Genomic DNA, 23,607 nt, shown 5'->3' with positions numbered 1-23,607 from the left:
TTTTCTGTCATTATAATGGCAGAAAGACACATCATGTCCCACTCTCTTGCATTTTGTAATTTTGCACCCTTTGGTGCCTTTCATGTGGCTCTAAGGGGTGCTTAGCCTTGTATTTAGCCAAAAAAAAAAATTAAAAAAAAAATGACGTAGGGTTCCCCCTATTTTTGATAGCCAACTAGGGTAAAGCAGACAGCTGCAGCCTGCAGACCACAGCTGGCAGCTTCATAATCCAAAACTGAGGGCACCCCACGCTGTTATTTTAAATTAAATAAATAATTAAAAAAAAAAAAACCACGTGGGGGTCCCCCCATAATTGGATCACCAGCCAAGGTAAAGCGGACAGCTGGGGTCTGATATTCTCAGACTAGGGAGGTCCATGGTTATTGGACCCTCCCCAGCCTAAAAATAGCAGGCCGCAGCCGCCCCAGAAGTTGCGCATCATGCGCCAATCCTGGTGCTTCGCTCCAGCTCATCCCGTTGCCCTGGTGCGGTGGCAAACGGGGTAATATATGGGGTTAATACCAGATGTGTAATGTCACCTGGAATCAAGCCCTGGGGTTCGTGAGGTCAGGCATACCTGACCTCAGAAACCCAACATCAGATACCCGACCATCAGATAATAGACGAGACGAGAAACACATTTTTATTTGAAAAAACACTCCCCAACACATTCCCTCTTTCACCAATTTATTAGAAAGAAAAACAAATCCAGGTCTGCTGTAATCCAAGGGGTTCCCATGACAATCCATACCATAGTCACTGTCCCAGTCAATGAAGAACAGAATGTTCCTCATTGGCTGGGAGACCATTGCAGTGACCTGAGCTAACATCAATAGGTCAGCCCAGGTCACTGCAGGGCATGACAAGTGCTGCTGTCAGGAGTGAGGTACATTACCTGCGGTAATGATCTCCTGCACTGCTGATAGCAGAGCTGTCACTGAGTTCAATGACCGCCGCCTTCACAGGCTGGAGCCTGTGACGTCACCGCTAGTCACTGTCTCGGGTCGGCAGCGAGAGGAGGGGATGTGATAAGCGGCGGCCATGGAGGACAGTGACAGCGCTGAGGTCGGGAGGGCAGGACTTCATCACCACAGGTAAGCGGAGCGGGGCCATGTGTGTGGAGTGTGAGGTGGGTGGAGCCTAGCGGGGCCATGTGTGCAGGCGGAGTGCAAAGTGGGTGGAGCCTAGTGGGGCCATGTGTGCAGGCGGTGGAGTGCGAGGTGAGTGGAGCCTAGCAGGGCCATGTAGCGCTGAGGACGTCAGTGCCTGGGACTGCATGGCTGTGGACAGGTGAGTATGTGTGTGCGTACATGCCGAGTGCAGGAGGGGGCGGAGCCCAGCAGGGAAGTGTCGGTTTCCTGCACACGTAACCAGGGTAAATATCGGGTTACCAAGCAAAGTGCTTTGCTTGGATACCCGATATTTACATTGGTTACCAGCTTATTTAGGCTGCCAGCGATGGCTCCCTGCACACTGTAGCTGTAAAAAGCCCTGCTTTTGGGGATCAAACCGTTCTCAAACGTAACTCGAACTGTCGAGCTTTTAGCAAAAAGCTCGAGTTCGAGTTCGATCTCGAGCAACCCCAAAATCACTCGAACATGAAATTGGCGAACCTCAAACCTCGAACATTGCTCAACTCTAGTTTTCACATCACTCTTATTGGATGGCACTGGCTCTCCAGAGGCTTGCATGACATTATTATGTTACTTGGTTCTTGCAGCAAATCAGAGGTCGTTTCACTCTCCCCTCCTTCCAATGTTATTTACAGGAAGAGAAGATGAAAGCAGCCACAACATTAACAGCATTTTTTTGCATGTCTGATTTGTCCAAACTACGGGATAGTGTTAACTAGTGTTAACACAATGTTATCTAAGTACTCTATTTTAGTAACAGGCTCTATTGCTATTTATTTTCTTATTTTTAGGGTATTTGTTAATTTTTGCTGTTTTCTGTGATGTATAATGGCCAGTGTAAAAATTCTGTTAAACTTTACATGCATACAAACTTGTATTCCAGTTTTGGTTTTCCACATATAATAGCAGACAAAAGATTTTTTGCAAAATTTTTAGATCAGTGTTTATTTGCAACGCTCACAAAGCAGTTGAAAAGCTCTGCAGTATTTAGCGATGGTAGCCTTTCCTCTGCTTCCCTGCACAATCACTTCATTTTGTAGAGGAATAGCTGTTCTACCTGCAGTATTGTAAACTGGGAAAAAATGATATATTGTGTATGTACTAAGTAGCAGAGCTAATGAAATTGTAAGTGCTCAGAAATACCCAAATATACTCAAATAATGGCCCTTCAAGCAATTCAAGAAGAATAGTACATAATATAATAAAACAGTGTAAAAAAATTAAAATCAAGATGTTTTGTGACCATGAGACCATGTAGAGAGCTGTATTCAGATGAGGTGGTTGGGTGTCTCCTCTATAGAAATAAAGGTCTACTGTGAGATGTTGAAACAGCCCCCATTGTTCATGGCCAGAAGTATGTACCTGGTTAAAGATGTGCATGGCAAGCCCCTGTATCCCCTCACAAGCATGGGTTAGATGTATTTATTTGGTCTCATAAATGTGAACAGTATTTATTGTATGTAACTTTATAACCTGCATCTGTCAGTAATGATGTGATAGTACTTTATAAGGGACAAAAATGTCATTATTCAACCACAAGAGGACGCTGTTTCTCAGCACAGATGAAAGACTGCAATAGGTAGCTCAGATGGGGCGGAGCTACAGACTGATAAAAAAAAATACATCACAGGAAGTAGAGCAGCGGCCATCTTGGAAGCGGTTGGCAGTTGGCAGTGAATGAACTCAGAGACAGAGGACGTGCAGAAGAGGGAAGAGATAATATTTGCAAGTAAAAATCTATCATCTTGACCACAGCTGTGACAGAGTGGAGCAGACCGTGACTGTATCCGAATCCTTACCAGATGGGAGAAGATTGCTAAAAGGACGCTGTCGTGAAGTTGATAAGACGAAGTCAAGGAGACCAGCCATAGTTACAAACAGTATTGCTCATCTGTTGGAAAGGCCTCTCATCTGACTGCATATTTCAAACATATTGTCCAGAGCAGACCTGGGTCGGTAAGATAAGTAAGGCCCACTGCATCATCACAGTGGGTAACCGTGGACTCACCTCACATCAGTTTGGTGCCAGAATATTTCAGACTGAGGCAGGGCATGTAGTTACTTTAGTTAGGCATAGTAACCCTGTCAGGCCAGTTACTGCACAATCACCATTTGGGACCATCGTTTCCACGACTACATTATCTAATTCTTTGCCATTGAGGTTTCTCTGTGGACCACAACGACCTCACTCCTGGATGTTGCTAAGACCCATCACAGACTTTAGGCCATAATTGAGCTCATCCAGGAGGGAACTTGTGTTGAACAAAATATCTGTTACTTACTTAAGTTTTTATGCTCTTTGAAAAGCAACCGTTGTATATAGTAAGTTGTTTGGTTATTCAAGGTGAATCTTGGGACGGATCCTCCATTAATGGGCACTATATTTATATTGGGGCAGGGAAATAGTCAATTGGGGGTTAGAGTAAATTTATTTTAAGTTTGTAAACTGTTGTGCTATACCGCGGGCGGCTTGTATTTCACACCCATCCATTTTTTTTCATGTTTAAAGGTATTAATAGGTAGTTGGCAGTTGGAATATCCAGTCATGCCTGTAGGTAACATATAGTGTATATATTGTAGTTGACTCATGTTGTAAAGCGCCACCCTGTATAGCACAAGGGTCTCAGCCTCTTCGCTGAGTGTTTGTGGATTTTCCCTGAGTGTCTTCCCCTGTTTTGATTGCATTCATATCCATATTGTAGTAAAGTACTTTTGTTAGTTAATGTAGTTTTGGGGCCGTTTATTTCTCATTCGTGACTTTGCTATATCCTAAAGAGCCCACCCCGGTGCACAGCTTACACTACTTTACATTTGGTCATATTAACAACATTACCAATAGAATCAGAAAAAAAATGGATTTTGGTTCTCTTTACCTTCTGATACCAGGAGTGAAGTGGTGTGTCAGTAAAAAGTTCTTCCATCCTCAAGGGGAAGAAATGAACATTGCTCAGGGCTGAGAGTGCCGGAAAGTTTCTCTTCACCGTTTCTTTTATGTTGGTATTGCTTAATCCTTTCATGAAGAAGACCACTGGTTGGTTCTTGTACACTCGAGCTGCTGATTCTATGGCACATAAAACTAATGAAGGGGGTTGCATTCGATCTGTAGTTTCTAAAAAAATGATGCCATCACCTCCTTTTAATACTTCAGATGGAGATCTGGAAGAAGTATTTACTGTTGTGGTTGAAGGTGGAGTTCTGATCCCCAGTAACATCTTTTCTTGAGCAGTTGATGCTTCGATGCTTGATACATTAGTGATGTTCTCCCAACCATGAATGGGATTGAAAATGTTACCTATTAGCATGAAGGATCCATTTAATATTCTTGATCCTGAGATAAAAGACGCGTGAGGGAAGATATTCTCTCTGTGAGTGAGTCCATAAAAGAACCCGATGGTTATCAGTAGAAGCAAGAAGACTACTACTCTCAACGATCTTAACATTTCTGAAGCATATGTTCTCCGACTGAAAAACAAAAGTCACAAAGAAGTTTAGTTATAAAATGTAAAATTTGAAAAATAACATAACAAAAGAAATAACAAAAAAGTTAGCGAAGGTGTCAAAACACATTTAAATTTGATTTAGTGAGCGTAAAATAACTTTTTACTATGCACAGAAATATTGTAGTTGAAATATTATACAGTTTAATTAGCATAGGAATCATTTTTTATTTCCCGCTACACCATGACCAGCCTAGTGGTGAACCTGATATTGATAGACATGAGCAAATTGATTAAATTAAAATCAAATTTGTATTGAATTTCTATGAATTTCCTTTTGGCCTCTTTTACACGTCTGTGTAAACGGACGTGTCAAAGGTGCGTATTGCCCTCGGTATGCTGTGTGTATGGCACACGTGTGTTCTCTGTGTGTTATCCATGATAACACACGGAGAACGGGAACTTTCTGCTCACCTATCCCTGGCGTCGCTGTCCATGGTGCTGATCTTCAGTCTCCAGTCCTGCCGACTCCCCGCTGCTGCTGCTTCCGGCCGCAGTGAAGTGAATATGCAACGAGCATAATGAGCGGCGGTCGGAAGCAAGTGACTAAAGCGGCAGAGACTGCAGCGCTGGAGAAGGTGAGTAAAGTTTTGTTTTTTTTCTCGCAGATACATGTGTTTTCTCTGGTGCGTGTCACACAGAACACATCTGTGTGGTCCGCTTGTGTTACGTGTGACCCGTTTGTGTTCCCTGTGACACCCGTGATGCCGGAGAAAACGTGGACATGTTTACGTGTGGAGCACACGGGCACACGTATGCTCCACACGTACACACGGTCCATGGCAGAATACACATGTGAACGCAGACCCATTGATTTTAATGGGTCTACATGTGCACGTGTCTCCAGTATGTGAGAAAACTGAACATACACGTACCGGAGGCACGGACGTGTGAAAGAGGCCTTTGGAAGCAGCAATCCTTAAAGTCAATATGGATCGTTTAATGACTCATGTCATATGGTTTAGGATAAAAACCAAATTAGAATCTGAATTTGCGGAAATGGTGTTTCAGGGTGTTGCATTTAATCAGTGCAAAGCATGACATCTGATTTGGCTATATGAGAGGTTTCTGACTGGGTCTAAGGGGTAACAAAACAACCCAAAACACTTGTTAAATGGTCGATATTGACTTTTAGGATTGCTTCTTCCAATATTCATTTTGCATATTTAATTTCCAAGAGGAGTATTGCATGGCCTATAAGACTCTTTATATTGACATTCTAGCCATGTGCATAGAAAGAAAATCAGCTCATCTGTTCAGCATAAGCCGTCAGTGTGCTTGGAGCAAGGGAAGAATACCGTGTAACTCCACATGGATTACCAGCATAGATAAAAAAGAGACTTCCAGCTCACTGTTCATTAAAAAGGTGATATTCTTTTGAGCTTATTCCATCATTTAGAAAAATAAAAGTTTACATGATGTTCAAAAATATTTAAAAGCAACGCGTTTAGGCAACAATCAGGCTGCCTTTTTCAAAAAGCTTTTCGAAAAAGACCTTCTTTTATTGACCAGAAAAAACTCTCTAAACCGTCACGTTTATTAATTACATTAAAATATTAATCTAATTCTAAAATACTGGAATCATATCCAATTATTCAGGTCACTAACAAGTCGTGATGTGTGATTATTATGTGAGGTCCTGAAATAGGGCAGTGGGCAAGGGGGCGTGCACCACCTGATGTAAATAGGTTGTTTTAAGGTATCACAATAATGGGAAAAGGGACCTGATGTTCCCTGATACTAATCCCTACCTAGCAACGGAGGTCATTACACCTTAATTTTTTGGGTGCCCCCCGTTCCTCGGCGGCTAGCCCTATTTGTCCCTGTCACTATTTCTGACCTAGAACCACCACCAGGTGCAGTGTGCTGGAGTGATTACGTAGTCATATGTCATAAGTCATAGTTCAGAAAACCAATTCTCATGTAATTAATAATATAGATATTCATATTAAAGTTCTCAATTCTCAATTTTGCATATACCTATATGGCTATATAACTGGGAAGATACATGAATTGAGGGTCTTTAGCATTAGATATGATGGACCTCAGGTCCCAGTACTCATCCTGCCAGGACTGGTTTTGATCCCGACTCGTTTCTTCCCAATGTTTTGGGGTTCATCAGGGGATGTATATACTTCAAGATGTCTGTATTTAATTTAGGCCATCAATCTTATGTCCTTGGATTAGAAGGATAACGTTATGTTTCCCTTATGTAGGTCCAGTTGGTATCCTGGATCACCCTGTCACGTGCTGGCTGTGATATGAGACCTCATCCCAGGTCAGCAATGCACCATGCGGGAGGCTCTGTAGACAGTGAGTGCCTGCAGTGGCAGCGTTTTACTGTAGAACCGAACTACTTCTTGCCGAAACGCTTCAGGAGCTGGAAGTTACTTTTTCTTTATGAAGCTAGACATGCCAGTCTGTAAAGTTAAAATGTTACACCTTAGAAATTCCCTACACACAGCGCGTTAAAACATTATATGGTTCACTTCTCAAGAATCTCCTAGAGTAGCCGCAACCATTTCACAATAAGAACAGCCAGAGGTAATCCCATGACCTTAGATGCAACATTCACATAATGCCTTGCAACTATGACATCACATGATACAGCCAATTAGGAGGAAATATTACTGCTATTATTAATCTTTGTATAATGGCAGAAGCAAAAAAATGGTGACACTCAGGGAATCTAGATAGTGGGAAAGGCATAAAATACTGAAGAAACTGTACTAATAGTGTGTGACAGCACGGAAGTAAATAAAATTAGTGGTTTATCTGTGAGTAATAGATAATTATATACATTTAACTAATAAGAAAAGAATGATAGAAGATTCACTGTGTCATCCACAGCTTTTCAGGACAATTGGATGCTTTGGAATTATTACAATTACCGCAATCATATTACTGCAAATAACATTTCTTGCAAAAATTTGTCAAATCTAGTGAATTTGAATTTTAAAAGATTTGCTGCACACACCTAGATGGATAGATATTGGCCCCAATGGAAACAATAGATTTTTTATAGATAATGATAGATAGATATTTAAATAAATAAATAGATAGATAGATAAATATAATATTAATACAACCGTTTTGATTAGAACAGTTGGCTAGAAGTTACAGACAAGAAACTCTACAAAATGGTAACACATTGAATGCACAATACACATCTAGTACAGGTACGAATTATTATTTGAGATTAATACTGTACAGCCCAAGAAAGACGATGGAAAATGAAGATCTGGATAAATTAGATGAATATTTTATTTTGATCCGGCAAGGAAAGGTCCAACATTTCGACCAAGGTCTTTATCGAGGACATAAAAGTAGTGATTGGCGAGCACTAATGCTGGGGTGCTCGTAACTTAAGTAAAGAAATTTGTAATGCTCAAGTGCTCGTCTTGAGTAACCAGCATAATAGAAGTCAATGGGAATTTTAGGGTCAGACCCACCTTGGAGGTCTAGCAGGGCCTGAAAAATCACTGAAATGAATGGAAACACCACTGAAATGGAAGGAAAAGCGCATGGGGAAGTTGCCAGGACACATCTCTGACTCCCAGGTCGCTGCTGGAAACAATGTTGTCAGAACATTGTTATTTTTAAGGAATGACAATAAAATGTTCCAAACCGAAGGTAACATGGATTTAAGAACAAATGTTAGGAAACTTTTGTGATGCCCTGAACTAGCCAGGTAGTCACAGTTAGGTCCTTGCACTACACCAATCCCCAAAAAGGTGACAGCAGCCAACCTATTAAACCCTAGTCACCTCCCTTTGGGTGTTATGTCCACACCATGGGGGCGGAGCCAGGCGGCTGACCATGCCTCCCAGGAGTTCACATGCCCAGAGGCAGGAAACCAGTAAGATGAGTTTAGGAACAGATCAGTAAGGGAGAGGAGGAGAGTAGTTGTGAAGAGGAGTTAAGAGGAGTAAAATCTGTCAGTGTCCTGGGTAGGCGCCCGGGCACTTTAGCTAGGAGGCAGACGGTGGTAACCGTCTGCAGGAGCCGGGAAGACAGCCCAGTGGAACCGTAGGTAGCCGGGACAGGGTAGTGGCCCGCCGGTACCGAACCGGGGAACCAGCTGGAAATCGGAGCACAAGTGGGGGTACTCAGACCCTGAAATGCGGTCCCGAATCTACCGAACCCCGTTAATTAACTGATTGAGGTCTAGACTTTAGGTCCTTTCCCACTCAAAGTCCCAAAACAAGGCAACAGCCCACAGATTCCGGATAACGGCCACCGCCAAGGGCCAAAAGATCCAACGGGCTAGTGACTGCGGGCAAACGGGCTAGTGCCTGCGGGCAAACGGGCTCTCCCGACGTACACGCTGGGGAGCGGAACTCCCGTCGCTGAAGCGCAGTTGTCCAAGTCTACAAAACAGGTGCAGGAGAAGACGGACACCATCAACCGTTTTGGGGACCGAAGTGACCGGCTGCGGGCACCTACCATCCTCCGTTTGGTTTACCAGAGACTCCTGTGTGTTTGTCCGAGTGAGTACCATTGTGCCTGCGGGACGCGCACCAACACTGCACCACATCAACCAGGTCCCGGGGCCACCACCCCCTGCCCACGGAGGGCTTAACATCACAAGCTGCCCCCAACATCTCCCCCGGGGTGCCCAGTAACCGGCAGCGCTGGTGCCTACATTCACCACAACCCGTTGGTGGCGTCACGAACTCTAATCTAATCCAAAAAAAACCCTTTCAACACGCCAGCCCCCTTTCAGAGTGACATGACCCCCGGTCCGGAGACGCTCGAGCCACTGATACACGAGCCCAGATCCGAGCGGCTCGGCTGCAGCCGAGCGCGGGGCGGTACACTTTCTTTTCTGTATAATGACTTGTATATAAAGCAAATTTAATTAGAAAGAAAAACTGCCTTCTCCACCCACTTTATTCACATATTAGTATTATTATTACTGTTTATTATGATGTGGTGTTTTTGATGCAATTTTGCACTTTCTCATTGCTTTCAAAGGTAGAAAAAATTGCTGCAAAAATGCTGAAAGCCTTGACATGCTCCTTTTAAAAATGCAGCATTTTCCATTTCAGTCACATAAAAAAAAGAATCGTGTATATTAGCTTTCTCAAGTTGATTTCCCATTTGTAAGGAATGAGAGTCCTAGACAGGTGAAGGCTATACACTAAGTACAAGGCTTACCAAAAATTAAAAGGAGAGGTTGCAATACAACCTGTAATACATGTAGAGGATGGCCTCAGAAAACATTTTTTCCCTATTTATAATGTATGAGACGTCTATACTGGTTTACAGTAGCTTATGCACTATATGTAAGGGTTGCCATAAATTTTAAGGAGAAACTTCAATACAACCTGGAACACACATAGAATAGGGACTCACAAAACATTTACAGTTTGAAAGAGTAAAGCGGGCTTTACATGCTACGATATTGCTAGCAATTGCTAGCGATATCAAGCGTGTAAGCACCCGCCCCGTCGTGTGTGCGATATCATGTGTTCGCTGCCGTAGCGAACATTATCGCTATGGTAGAGTCACACGCACTTACCTGGTCGGCGGCGTCGCTGTGACTGCCGAACAATCCCTCCCTCAAGGGGGAGGGACGTTCAGCATCACAGCGACGTCACCGCGACGTCACTAAGCGGCCGGCCAATCAAAGCAGAGGGGCGGAGATGAGCGGGACGTAACATCCCGCCCACCTCCTTCCTTCCTCATTGTGGCCGGCGGCAGGTAAGGAGACGTTCCTCGCTCCTGCGGTGTCACACACAGCGATGTGTGCAGCCGCAGGAGCGACGAACAACATCGATAATCAACCATTACCGATTTTTGGTTTTGGAATGACCTCTCCATGGTGAACGATTTTCACCATTTTTGAGGTCGCTTAAGGTTGCTGGTAAGGGTCACACGCTGCGATATAATTAATGACGCCGGATGTGCGTCACTAACAACGTGACCCCGACAATAAAACATTAGCGATATCGTAGCGTGTAAAGCCCCCTTAAGACGTCTTTGGTCAACAACAAGTCCAGGAGGCCACTACTTAGCGTACAAGTGGCACAACAAGAGCATTCAGACATCCGACTCTGATTTTTCTCTAGCTTACGTAGGCAGCAGTTCATCCTGTACCAGCACAGTACGTCAGGCAGCCCCAAGACTTCAAACAGATTGAAGCAAGGGTTTCCAAACATGTTTTATCTCCTTGGAGACCTTTGAAAATAAAAATTCATGAACCACAAGAGGAAATTCCTCCAACCCATTCCAGAGGAAAGAAAACTACAAGTCCTTTGTCCATTTATTAATATACACAGTGCATTTGCGCTTTTCTCCCATTCTATGAATGCATCTTTATATTTGTATTACACAAAGTGGTATTATTAGTGAATACATTTTTTCCATAGCAGTCGCAAGGTCTGTAAGGCTAATATCCCTGCCTACATGATTCTATTATACTATCCCTCCTTCAGCAGCTTGCCCTACACTAAATGCAGTTAAGAATATTATTATTAGAGAATAAAATAGATTTTTTTAGGTAGCATCAGCAACATCTGTAAGGTTAGAACCGTTGCCTACAGGCTTCTAGTACACTATTCCTTCTCCACCAGCTTGCCCTACACTAAATGCAGCTAACAGCGGTATTATTAGAGAATATAATAGATTTTTTTAGTTAGCTGCTGCAAGATCTGTAAGACTTGAATCCATACTTGTGTGCCTCTAATACACTATCCCTTCTCCATCAGCTTGTCCTACACTAAATGAAGTGCAGTATTATTAGAGAATAGAAAATATTTTTCAGGGAGCAGCAGCAAGGTCTGTAGAACTAGAATCATTGCCTACGAACGTCTAATACACTGGGACTTCTCCTGTAGCTAGCCCTACTTTATATGCAGCTATCAGCGGTATAATTAGATAATAGAATTTTTTTTAGGAACCAACATCAAGGTCTGTAAGGGCTAGAATCCCTTCCTACAGTCCTCTAATACACTATCCTTCCTCCAGCAGCTTGCATTACACTAAGTGCTTCTAAAGGCCGCTTTACACACTGCGATCTCGTTTGCGAGATCACTAGAGTGCATACCTGCCCCCATCATTTGTGCGCCATGGGCATATCGCTGCCCGTGGCGCACAAAGTCGCGCGGACCCGTCACATTACTTACCTGCCTAGCGACGTCGCTATGACTGGCGATCCGCCTCCTTTCTAAAGGGGTGGTTCATTCGGCGTCACAGCAACGTCACTAAACGGCCACTTATTCGAAGCAGAGGGGCGTAGATGAGCGGGACGTAACATCCCTCCCACCTCCTTCCTCATTGCCGGCGGCCGCAGGTAAGGTGAGGTTCCTCGTTGCTGCGGGGTCACACATAGCGATGTGTGCTGCCGCAGGAATGACGAACAACATCGTACCTGCAGCAGCAACGATAATTGGGAATAGGGGAGCATGTCAACGATTAGCGATTTTGCACGTGTTTGCAACGATTTTCGATCACTTGTAGGTGTCACACACAACGACATCGCTAAAGCGGCCGGATATGCGTCATGAATTCCGTGACCCCAACGACATTGCTTTAGTGATGTCGCAGTGTGTAAAGCAGCCTTAAGATTGTTATTATTAAAGAATAGAATAGATCATATAGGTAGCAGCAGCAATTCTAGCTTTCCTGCTTATAGGCCTCTTATACACTATCCCTTTTGCATCAACTTGCCCTACACTAAATGCAACTAATAGTTCTGTTGTTATTATAGAATTAGCCATGAAAAGGACTGTTATTTTAATGTTGCAATAGCAGGAATGTCACACTATAAAACACTGTCCCTTCTTCAGGAGAATCTCTTCCTACACTATTTTTGGGTACGATGCCCTGAGCATTGCATCACTAGATCTTATATTGACCCGATAATATGATGCAACCTTCCAATCACAGTAATGCCAGTACACAACCTGGCTACGGCATTACCGTGATAGGGAGACAATCCCAGCATATTTAGTGCTTAAAAAACATTAAGTCAGCTTCGCGGTCCTTTCCTCAAGCCTATTCACTTCAGGACCAGTAGTTCCGGTCTTTCTTCCAGACTCTATAGCCCACTTCATGGGTGTTTGTAGGTAAATACACAGGGGTGTAGCTTAAGAGGCCACCGGAACCAGAGCAGCAATCTGAATCATTGTCTTGGGTAAAGAAAAGCTAGCTATTCCGAGAATAAATGTAAATCTAATCATTATAAATGTAAATATAATCAGTAATGATATGTATGACAATACTCAGTTTTCTAGGGGTACCACTTGTAGGAATTTACAAATTTCAAAAAATGAACACAAAATAGATATTGTGCAACAATAACACTTTAAACTACTTCTGCACATTACATAAATGATGTAACAAAGCACAAAATGTGGAGCATGTAAAAAGAGAATTATGGTGCTTCAACCCAGCACAAGGGAGTCCACGGCTCCTAAATACAGATGGAAAACACAATAGATATTTCTGTTGGTCCACATCAGTATCTAGCATTCATCAGGAATCATATGCTGGTTACTCACCATCCCGTTCGCTCGTTGAGCTTTTACAGCATTTTTTTCAGTACATTTTTTCATGTGTGAAAAAAAACCCTTCCTTTTAGTATATCATCAAATGTATAAGATTTTGTTGCTTATTTTAATCAACACATTTTGTAAAACATTTTTTAAAATCTGCAGCATATTAATCCTTTCAGTGTTTTTGCAGTTTTTTTTCCACCAATTCAAAATTACAATGAAAACACAAGTAAAAACGCATCAATAATTTATTATTTTCTGCTATGTGATGCATTTTTAGGGCAGAAAAAAAAACTATGCAAAAACTCATTGTGTGATCATAACTGTATGAACAAAAAGGGATAAAGGTTTTCTAAAGAAGAGAAGTTCCTGCACAAACCTAACAAATTGTTTTGATAAGCTTTTAAAAAAATGTGTATTCATGTCACATTATTTTTCATGAAGCACTAATTTTTCATGTGTCAGTATTTGTAATAAAGAATTCACACGATGGCGTACTGCACTATGTGGGGAAATTTTCATAAATATTCATAGAACCTCGAGTACATAGGTGATATCAATGTAATCATCATGTTGTCACATTATTTATATTACATGGAAATAAAGTGATGTAATTGGTCCTAACTGAGCAAAAGGGTAAAAGTGAATAATGCAACTCAGAATGCCGTATGGCACATTATAACATTCACCTAAAATACACGTATGACATTAAATATTATATTGCACAATAATTACAAATGACATAATATTTGTCATCTACTAACCTGTGGTCTTTTTCTTCACAATTCTGTTGTGTTCTTTATTTTCCCTCTTTTCTCTCCTTTCTTGCAGTCTTTACTCTTGAAATTTAAAGCACCAGACTAGCACTAACAGTAATGATACAGGTGTATGGGATGGACTTGTGGGAACAGGTTTTGTGAGTGTTAGTGATCTGCTAACTGCATTCTTTCCCTACATTCTGTAAACTATCAGTACATATATTTGTATGTACCCAATACATTAAATCAATGCCTATACATAAAGTATATCCCGACGTAGTCAGTTAGTACAATAAAATTTGCACCCATGTAGTGATGCATCATCCACTGAATTTCTGGTGATATTGTCATTAATAATATTGCCGTAAGCATAAATCAACAAATCAGTACACCAAAGCAGTATTTCCTGAGAAACCATATACACGGAGCAAATACTGGAATGTCTGGGCGTGGTGGATATGCACGAACCAAACCAGTACCCCTCAGAAGAACCGGTCATCATATTGTCATTATTTTGATGTACTATAAAAAAGAGTGTATTGCACAGGTTAATAATGCATATATTCATATTTCAGATGTCAAATATGTAAAAGTTTTTTCTTAATAATTAACTTTTATAAATATTTTATTTAAAAGGGATTTATTTAGAAAAAAAATATGTAGTCCGTTTAGGGTTTATTTATCATTAGACATTTATGGCCTCGTTAGATGAGCTAATAATTGTGAAATGAGTGTTCCTATGAAATTCATTCCTGACTATATGCACATCTAACCAGGCTGTCAATCAACCAACAAATTGATTCTTTGTTTTTTGTGTCCCAAAATTATTGTTAACAGCAGATCAATGTCCCTTGAAAATTGTGGGTGTGCTACCAAAAAGTGGCCATTAAATGACCGTGCAATCTGCATGTCCAGAGGGACCATTAACGATCACTAATGATAATTAAATCAATTTGATGCAAATATAATTTCAGCTCAATTTTATGAAATTTTCAGCAAATTCAAACAATTGTTTTGTACGGATAGGTATAAAAAGTCAGTCACCTTCTATACATTGCAGAGTATTGCATCAGTGACGGACGATGACAGATGACATGACCTTAGCGTAACCTTCCTCTTGAAGCCCTTAAGCTATCATATCACATAGTATCATAGTATCATAGTTTTTAAGGTTGAAGGGAGACTCTAAGGGGCACTTTGCACACTGCGACATCGCAGGTGCGATGTCGGTGGGGTCAAATTGAAAATGACGCACTTCCGGCATCGCATGCGACATCGCAGTGTGTAAAGGCTGGATGATACGATTAACGAGCGCAAAAGCGTCGTAATCGTATCATCGGTGCAGCGTCGGCGTAATCCATGATTACGCTGACGCGACGGTCCGATGTTGTTCCTCGCTCCTGCGGCAGCACACATCGCTGTGTGTGAAGTCGCAGGAGCGAGGAACGTCTCCTACCGGCCTCACTGCGGCTTCCGTAGGATATGCGGAAGGAAGGAGGTGGGCAGGATGTTGACATCCTGCTCATCTCCGCCCCTCCGCTCTGATTGGCCGCCTGCCGTGTGACGTCGCAGTGACGCCGCACGACCCGCCCCCTTAACAAGGAGGCGGGTCGCCGGCCACAGGGACGTCGCATGGCAGGTGAGTGTGTGTGTGAAGCTGGCGTAGCGATAACTTTCGCTACGCCAGCTATCACCACATATCGCTGCTGCGACGGGGGCGGGGACTATCACACTCGGCATCGCAGCATCGGGCTGCGATGTCGCAGTGTGCAAAGTGCCCCTTAGTCCATCTAGTTCAACCCGTAGCCTAACATGTTGATCCAGAGGAAGGCAAAAAAAACCCAATGTGGCAAACAAGTTCCAATGGGGAAAAAATTTCCTTCCTGACTCCACATCCGGCAATCAGACTAGTTCCCTGGATCAATACCCTGTCATAAAATCTAATATACATAACTGGTAATATTAAATTTTTCAAGAAAGGCATCCAGGCTCTGCTTAAATGTTAGTAGTGAATCACTCATTACAACATCATGCGGCAGAGAGTTCCACAGTCTCACTGCTCGTACAGTAAAGAATCCTCGTCTGTGATTATGATTCAACCTTCTTTCCTCAAGACGTAGCGGATGCCCCCGTGTTCCTGTCGCAGGCCTAGGTGTAAAAAGATCTTTGGAAAGGTCTCTGTACTGTCCCCTTATATATTTATACATTGTGATTAGATCCCCCCTAAGCCTTCGTTTTTCCAAACTAAATAACCCCAAGTTTAATAACCTGTCTTGGTATTGCAGCCCACCCATTCCTCTAATAATCTTGGTGGCTCTTCTCTGCACCCTCTCCAGTTCAGCTATGTCCTTCTTATATATCGGTGACCAGAATTGTACACAGTATTCTAAGTGCGGTCGCACTAGTGACTTGTACAGAGGTAGAACTATATTTTTTTCATGAACACTTATACCTCTTTTAATACATCCCATTATTTTATTAGCCCTGGCAGCAGTTGCCTGACACTGTCCACTAAAGTGAAGTTTACCATCCACCCATACACCCAAGTCTTTTTCTGTGTCTGTTTTACCCAGTGTTCTACAATTAAGTACATAATCATAAATGTTATTTCCTCTACCCAAGTGCATGACCTTACATTTATCTACATTAAACTTCAATTATATATGCAAGAGAACCACGAGTTTTTTTGTGCAAAATTAGACAAATTTTATTACATACAAAGGGTGAACAGTCATAAAATCACATAAAATCCATAGTTCATGGGACCAGATGCTGGGGTATACACCATATCAGGGCTGAATTACAGACAAAAGTAGTATGGTACAATATACTAATGCACCCATTCCAGTGCATGAATGAAATACATTTTACTCCAGTGTCAACATGTCAGAATCGAAAATCCCTCAGGAACCCATCACATAAAGGCAACTGCCATGCTAACATTAGTATATCTACCGGTCAGTGGTGGGATGGTAAGCCCAGGCCTGGTCACAATAGGAACCTCACAGAACGACGTACGTTTCGAAGAGACGATATTTTAAAATCTTCATCAGGGTGGAGGTATTCTGACCGTCCATCCCAGAGCTCCGGTTTTTAAATGTGCGCGTTAAAGCGCCAGCCGGAAGTTCGCATACGGCGCATGCGCCGGCCCGCAGGCAAGTCCCGCGAGACCGCCGCCGTCACGTCACAATCGCGCATGCGCGGGAGTACGGACGCGTCTCCATGACTCCCGCGCAGGCGCGAGACGGCCAGACGGCGGCGATCAAGCAAGGACGAGCATATGAGCCAGCGCGCGCGCACAGGAACTCCCGGATCTCACAAAGAGCGTGCTAGAATATGCATGATATCATGATGCAGGCGTGCTAAACTCACAGGTGTGATAACATGACAGACATAATGGCATTGTTCATATCATTTTTCACAAGAAAGATCATTTCATATCTTTAGTGGTCCATATGGGTAATCTGTCACACTTCCACCAATGGTAATTTTTGGATATTGTCCTGCAATCACAAAAGATGTGGAATAAGAACACCGGAAAGGATGGGCAGAATGAATAAAAGGTTAAAAGAATAAAAAAGTGATACAAACATAGGTGGTAGGGAACAAGCGGTGGTACCACAACAATCAAGTGAGACAAAGGAAAATTCCACTAATTATCAGTCCCTGTGGAGGTTATCTATAGGACTGTATATATTTCCCACGTGTCTAGACCACTGTATTACAGGAAGGGGGAGTAACTAACGGCCTCATTTAGGCCTTTAGGGACCAGAGTATCCAGGGTCACGATCCACTTTGTCTCGCACTGTGCGAGACGTTTCTTGATGTCACCACCTCTGATTCCTCCCGTTATGGCATCAATGCCTCTGACTTTAAGTTTAGAAGGATCACAGGCGTGGTGCGATCTAAAGTGTCGCGGTAATGTTTTTAAGACACTTGGATCTACCTCTGATTTTGCCGCAGCAATATCTCTAACGTGCTCCCTAACCCTAATGCGGAGCTCACGAGACGTGAGCCCCACATAGGTCAGGGGGCACGTGCAGGTAGCATAATACACCACGTGAGTAGTGCCACACGTGATGTATTGTTTAATTTGAAAATTCCTAAGTCCATCTGATGAGTGGAAGGAAGAACTGCGGAGAATATTGCTGCAGGCCACACAATGCCCACAGGGAAAACATCCCCATGTGGGCACACTCGAGCCAAATGGGTTCATCCTGGGTGGAATATAGTGGCTCCGTACCAGAATATCCTTCAGATTTCTGGCCCTCCTAGAGGTCATCATTGGATTTTTTGTCAATACCTCTGCAAGTACGGGATCAGTGAGGAGTACCGGCCAATGTTTCCTCATGATCTTACGCATGGTCTCCCACTCTTGGTTGTAGGTCCCAATAAATCTCACTGTACTATCCTGTTCTTTTAGTTTTTTCGGGGTGTTAATCAGCAACTGTTCTCTAGGAGTGTTTTTCGCACGATTATAACCAGTTTTTATACTCCTCATGCTGTACCCCCTATCACGAAAACGGTCCCTGAGGTCCACAGATTGTGCCTCAAACATGACATCAGATGAGCAAATCCGTCGCATCCTCAGATATTGCCCGGTCGGGATGGCACAAATTACAGATGGATTATGGGCTGAGGACGCATGTAGCAGTGCATTCACGGACGTCTCCTTACGGAAGGCTCTTGATAAAGGGTTGATCACTAAGAAAATGTTCGATGGACTTTGTAATAAACATCCGAGGATACCTACATTCTATATCCTACCTAAAATCCACAAAGACGCCGTCAACCCACCAGGACGCCCGATAGTGTCCGGCATAGAGGGCTTGTGCGACCCCATCTGTAAATTCATAGATTACCATCTGAAACCTTTGGTGGAAGCACTGCCCTCTTATGTACGTGACACTACGGACGTCCTGAGTCGCATTGACGGCGTCTTTTTGGAGGACGACATGATTCTGGTGACTGCCGATATCGAGAGTCTTTATACCTGCATATCCCACGAGGATGGTCTCAGAGCGGTCCGTTTTTTCCTCAGTATGTCGGGTCGCGATGATGATATGGGCGAACTGATTATTGAGCTCCTCCGCTTCGCCCTGTCACACAATTTCTTTGTCTTCAAGGATGTCTTTTACCTACAGCAGCGGGGCACTGCCATGGGCGCGGCTTGTGCGCCTTCGTACGCCGGCCTCTTCCTGGGGTATTGGGAGAGGCTAGTTTTCGGTGACGGAGGCCCTGAGCTTTGCGCCCATGTGCAGTATTGGCTGCGATACATAGATGACATCCTGTTTGTGTGGCAGGGCGACGCGGACCAGCTCAATCGGTTCATGGGACAACTGAATATCAACAAATTCAACATTAAGTTGACTCATAAAAGTAGCAGATGCAGGATCGATTTCCTGGATATATTAATTACTGTTGATGACAGGAGATCGATCCAAACGGACGTCTTCCGTAAGGAGATGTCCGTGAATGCACTGCTACATGCGTCCTCAGCCCATAATCCATCTGTAATTCGTGCCATCCCGACCGGGCAATATCTGAGGATGCGACGGATTTGCTCATCTGATGTCATGTTTGAGGCACAATCTGTGGACCTCAGGGACCGTTTTCGTGATAGGGGGTACAGCATGAGGAGTATAAAAACTGGTTATAATCGTGCGAAAAACACTCCTAGAGAACAGTTGCTGATTAACACCCCGAAAAAACTAAAAGAACAGGATAGTACAGTGAGATTTATTGGGACCTACAACCAAGAGTGGGAGACCATGCGTAAGATCATGAGGAAACATTGGCCGGTACTCCTCACTGATCCCGTACTTGCAGAGGTATTGACAAAAAATCCAATGATGACCTCTAGGAGGGCCAGAAATCTGAAGGATATTCTGGTACGGAGCCACTATATTCCACCCAGGATGAACCCATTTGGCTCGAGTGTGCCCACATGGGGATGTTTTCCCTGTGGGCATTGTGTGGCCTGCAGCAATATTCTCCGCAGTTCTTCCTTCCACTCATCAGATGGACTTAGGAATTTTCAAATTAAACAATACATCACGTGTGGCACTACTCACGTGGTGTATTATGCTACCTGCACGTGCCCCCTGACCTATGTGGGGCTCACGTCTCGTGAGCTCCGCATTAGGGTTAGGGAGCACGTTAGAGATATTGCTGCGGCAAAATCAGAGGTAGATCCAAGTGTCTTAAAAACATTACCGCGACACTTTAGATCGCACCACGCCTGTGATCCTTCTAAACTTAAAGTCAGAGGCATTGATGCCATAACGGGAGGAATCAGAGGTGGTGACATCAAGAAACGTCTCGCACAGTGCGAGACAAAGTGGATCGTGACCCTGGATACTCTGGTCCCTAAAGGCCTAAATGAGGCCGTTAGTTACTCCCCCTTCCTGTAATACAGTGGTCTAGACACGTGGGAAATATATACAGTCCTATAGATAACCTCCACAGGGACTGATAATTAGTGGAATTTTCCTTTGTCTCACTTGATTGTTGTGGTACCACCGCTTGTTCCCTACCACCTATGTTTGTATCACTTTTTTATTCTTTTAACCTTTTATTCATTCTGCCCATCCTTTCCGGTGTTCTTATTCCACATCTTTTGTGATTGCAGGACAATATCCAAAAATTACCATTGGTGGAAGTGTGACAGATTACCCATATGGACCACTAAAGATATGAAATGATCTTTCTTGTGAAAAATGATATGAACAATGCCATTATGTCTGTCATGTTATCACACCTGTGAGTTTAGCACGCCAGCATCATGATATCATGCATATTCTAGCACGCTCTTTGTGAGATCCGGGAGTTCCTGTGCGCGCGCGCTGGCTCATATGCTCGTCCTTGCTTGATCGTCGCCGTCTGGCCGTCTCGCGCCTGCGCGGGAGTCATGGAGACGCGTCCATACTCCCGCGCATGCGCGATTGTGACGTGACGGCGGCGGTCTCGCGGGACTTGCCTGCGGGCCGGCGCATGCGCCGTATGCGAACTTCCGGCTGGCGCTTTAACGCGCACATTTAAAAACCGGAGCTCTGGGATGGACGGTCAGAATACCTCCACCCTGATGAAGATTTTAAAATATCGTCTCTTCGAAACGTACGTCGTTCTGTGAGGTTCCTATTGTGACCAGGCCTGGGCTTACCATCCCACCACTGACCGGTAGATATACTAATGTTAGCATGGCAGTTGCCTTTATGTGATGGGTTCCTGAGGGATTTTCGATTCTGACATGTTGACACTGGAGTAAAATGTATTTCATTCATGCACTGGAATGGGTGCATTAGTATATTGTACCATACTACTTTTGTCTGTAATTGAGCCCTGATATGGTGTATACCCCAGCATCTGGTCCCATGAACTATGGATTTTATGTGATTTTATGACTGTTCACCCTTTGTATGTAATAAAATTTGTCTAATTTTGCACAAAAAAACTCGTGGTTCTCTTGCATATATAATATGTTATTGAGTTTGTGCCATTTGTGGGGGCTCTTACTATATTGTCCCCACACATTTATATGTTGTGCTCCTAGGAGTATTTGCTCAACTAACATTAAACTTCAATTGCCACTTCTCAGCCCAATCCTCCAATTTACATAAATCTCCCTGTAATATAAAATATCCTCCTCTGTATTGATTACCCTGCAGAGTTTAGTATCATCTGCAAATATTGAAATTCTACTCCGCATGCCCCCAACAAGGTCATTTATAAATATGTTGAAAAGAAGCGGGCCCAATACTGACCCCTGTGGTACCCCACTATGAACTGAGACCCAGTCCGAGTACGTACCATTAATAACCACCCTTTGTTTCCTATCACTGAGCCAGTTTTTAACCCAGTTACACATATTTTCCCCTATCCCCATTATTCTCATTTTATGTACCAACCTTTTGTGTGGCACCGTATCAAAAGCTTTTGAAAAGTCCATATACACAACATCCACTGCATTTCCCTGGTCCAGGCTTGAACTTACCTCTTCATAGAAGCTGATCAAATTAGTTTGACAGGATCGATCCCTCATAAACCCATGTTGATACTCTGTCATAAGGTTATTTTTCTTGAGATACTCCAGTATAGCATCTCTCAAGAAACCCTCAAGGATTTTACCAACCGTAGAGGTTAAACTTACCGGCCTATAATTTCCCGGCTCAGTTTTTGTCCCCTTTTTGAATATTGGCACCACATTTGCTATGCGCCAGTCCTACGGTACCGACCCTGTTATTAAGGAATCTGAGAAGATTAAAAATAATGGTCTATCTATCACAGAACTCAATTCCTGTAGTACTCTGGGGTATATGCCATCTGGGCCCGGAGATTTGTCAACCTTAGTGATTTCGAGGCGGCGGCGTATTTCCTGCTGGGTTAAACAGGTAATATTCAAGGGTGAATTTATGGTATCACTGGTCATGTCATCTGCCATGGCATTTTCTTGTATAAAAACCGTAGAAAAAAAGTCATTCAACAGGTTGGCTTTACCCTCATCCCCTTCCACCATTTCACCAAGACTATTTTTAAGGGGGCCAACACTATCGCTTTTCAGTTTTTTACTGTTTATGTAGTTGAAGAATATTTTAGGATTATTTTTACTTTCTCTCGCAATGAGTCTCTCTGTCTCAAACTTAGCTAACTTAATTTGCTTTTTACATATTTTATTTAATTTTCTATAATTATATAATGCCTCATCACTACCTACCCTCTTTAATTCTTTTAAGGCTTTCTGTTTTTCTTTTATTGCTTCCCTTACAGCTCTATTTAGCCATAGGGGTTTCCTCCTATTTCTAGCATGTTTGTTCCCATAGGGTATATTTTCTGCACAAGCCCTATTCAGGATGCTCATAAAAGTCTCCCATTTGCTTTGTGTACTTTTATTACTTAGTACATCATCCCAGTTTATTGCACTAAGATCATTTCTCAACTGTTTAAAATTTGCTTTCCTGAAGTTTAGTGTCCTTGTAGCCCCTCTACTAGACATCTTACTAAAGAATACATGAAAACTTATTATTTTGTGATCACTATTCCCCAAGTAACCCCCAACTTGTATATTTGATATGCGGTCTGGCCTATTGGTTAGTACAAGGTCTAGTAGTGCTCCCCCTCTTGTGGGGTCCTGTACCATTTGTGAAAGGTAATTATCTTTCATTGTTATCAAAAATCTATTTCCTTTGCTGGAACTGCAAGTTTCTGTTCCCCAATTTATATCAGGATAGTTAAAGTCCCCCATAATAATTCTCCGAGACTCGCTGCTTTATCAATTTGCTTTATGAGGAGATTCTCTACCTCTTCCATAATATTCGGCGTCTTATAACACACCCCTATCAGTATTTTATTATACTGATAGGGGTGTGTTATAAGACGCCGAATGTTATAAGATAGTCAATCAGTAGGGACTAACATAGTCTGTATAAAAGTCTTAGCAGTGAATGCAGCAGGCATTATAAGATGATTTTAGGATAATAAGAGTACATCAGTGCTCACAGCTCAGCAACAGAAATAGGAATAGAAAACTCAGGAACATTGGTACAATATTCCAAAAAGTAATTTGTGGTATATCTGCAGAAGTGAATAAAATGACTGTAGCAGTTTCGGAATGAGGCAAAATATTTAATTGATAGGGGTGATAGACAAGAATGGACCCTAAAAATACATTTCTTTAGACTAGCCTATAACCTCACCTCCCTGATCTAGTCTAGTCCCATTC

At 42.9% G+C, this 23,607-nt stretch overlaps 1 protein-coding gene across 1 annotated transcript in view; it reads right to left on the bottom strand.

Moving 5' to 3' along the window:
* Positions 1-23,607, bottom strand: part of LOC142296910 (alpha-1,4-N-acetylglucosaminyltransferase-like) — a 226,622-nt gene that overhangs the window by 53,472 nt on the left and 149,543 nt on the right. Inside the window, exon 2 of the mRNA XM_075341023.1 lies at positions 4,007-4,595. Coding sequence (XP_075197138.1) covers positions 4,007-4,573 — 567 coding nt within the window. The 5' untranslated portion in view covers positions 4,574-4,595. The remainder of the gene's footprint in view (positions 1-4,006; positions 4,596-23,607) is intronic.

Source organism: Anomaloglossus baeobatrachus, chromosome 3, assembly GCF_048569485.1.
Source record: "Anomaloglossus baeobatrachus isolate aAnoBae1 chromosome 3, aAnoBae1.hap1, whole genome shotgun sequence".
NCBI lineage: Eukaryota > Metazoa > Chordata > Amphibia > Anura > Aromobatidae > Anomaloglossus > Anomaloglossus baeobatrachus.
The sequence above is the reverse complement of the archived record's forward strand: the minus strand, read 5'-3'. Positions and strand labels throughout refer to the sequence as shown.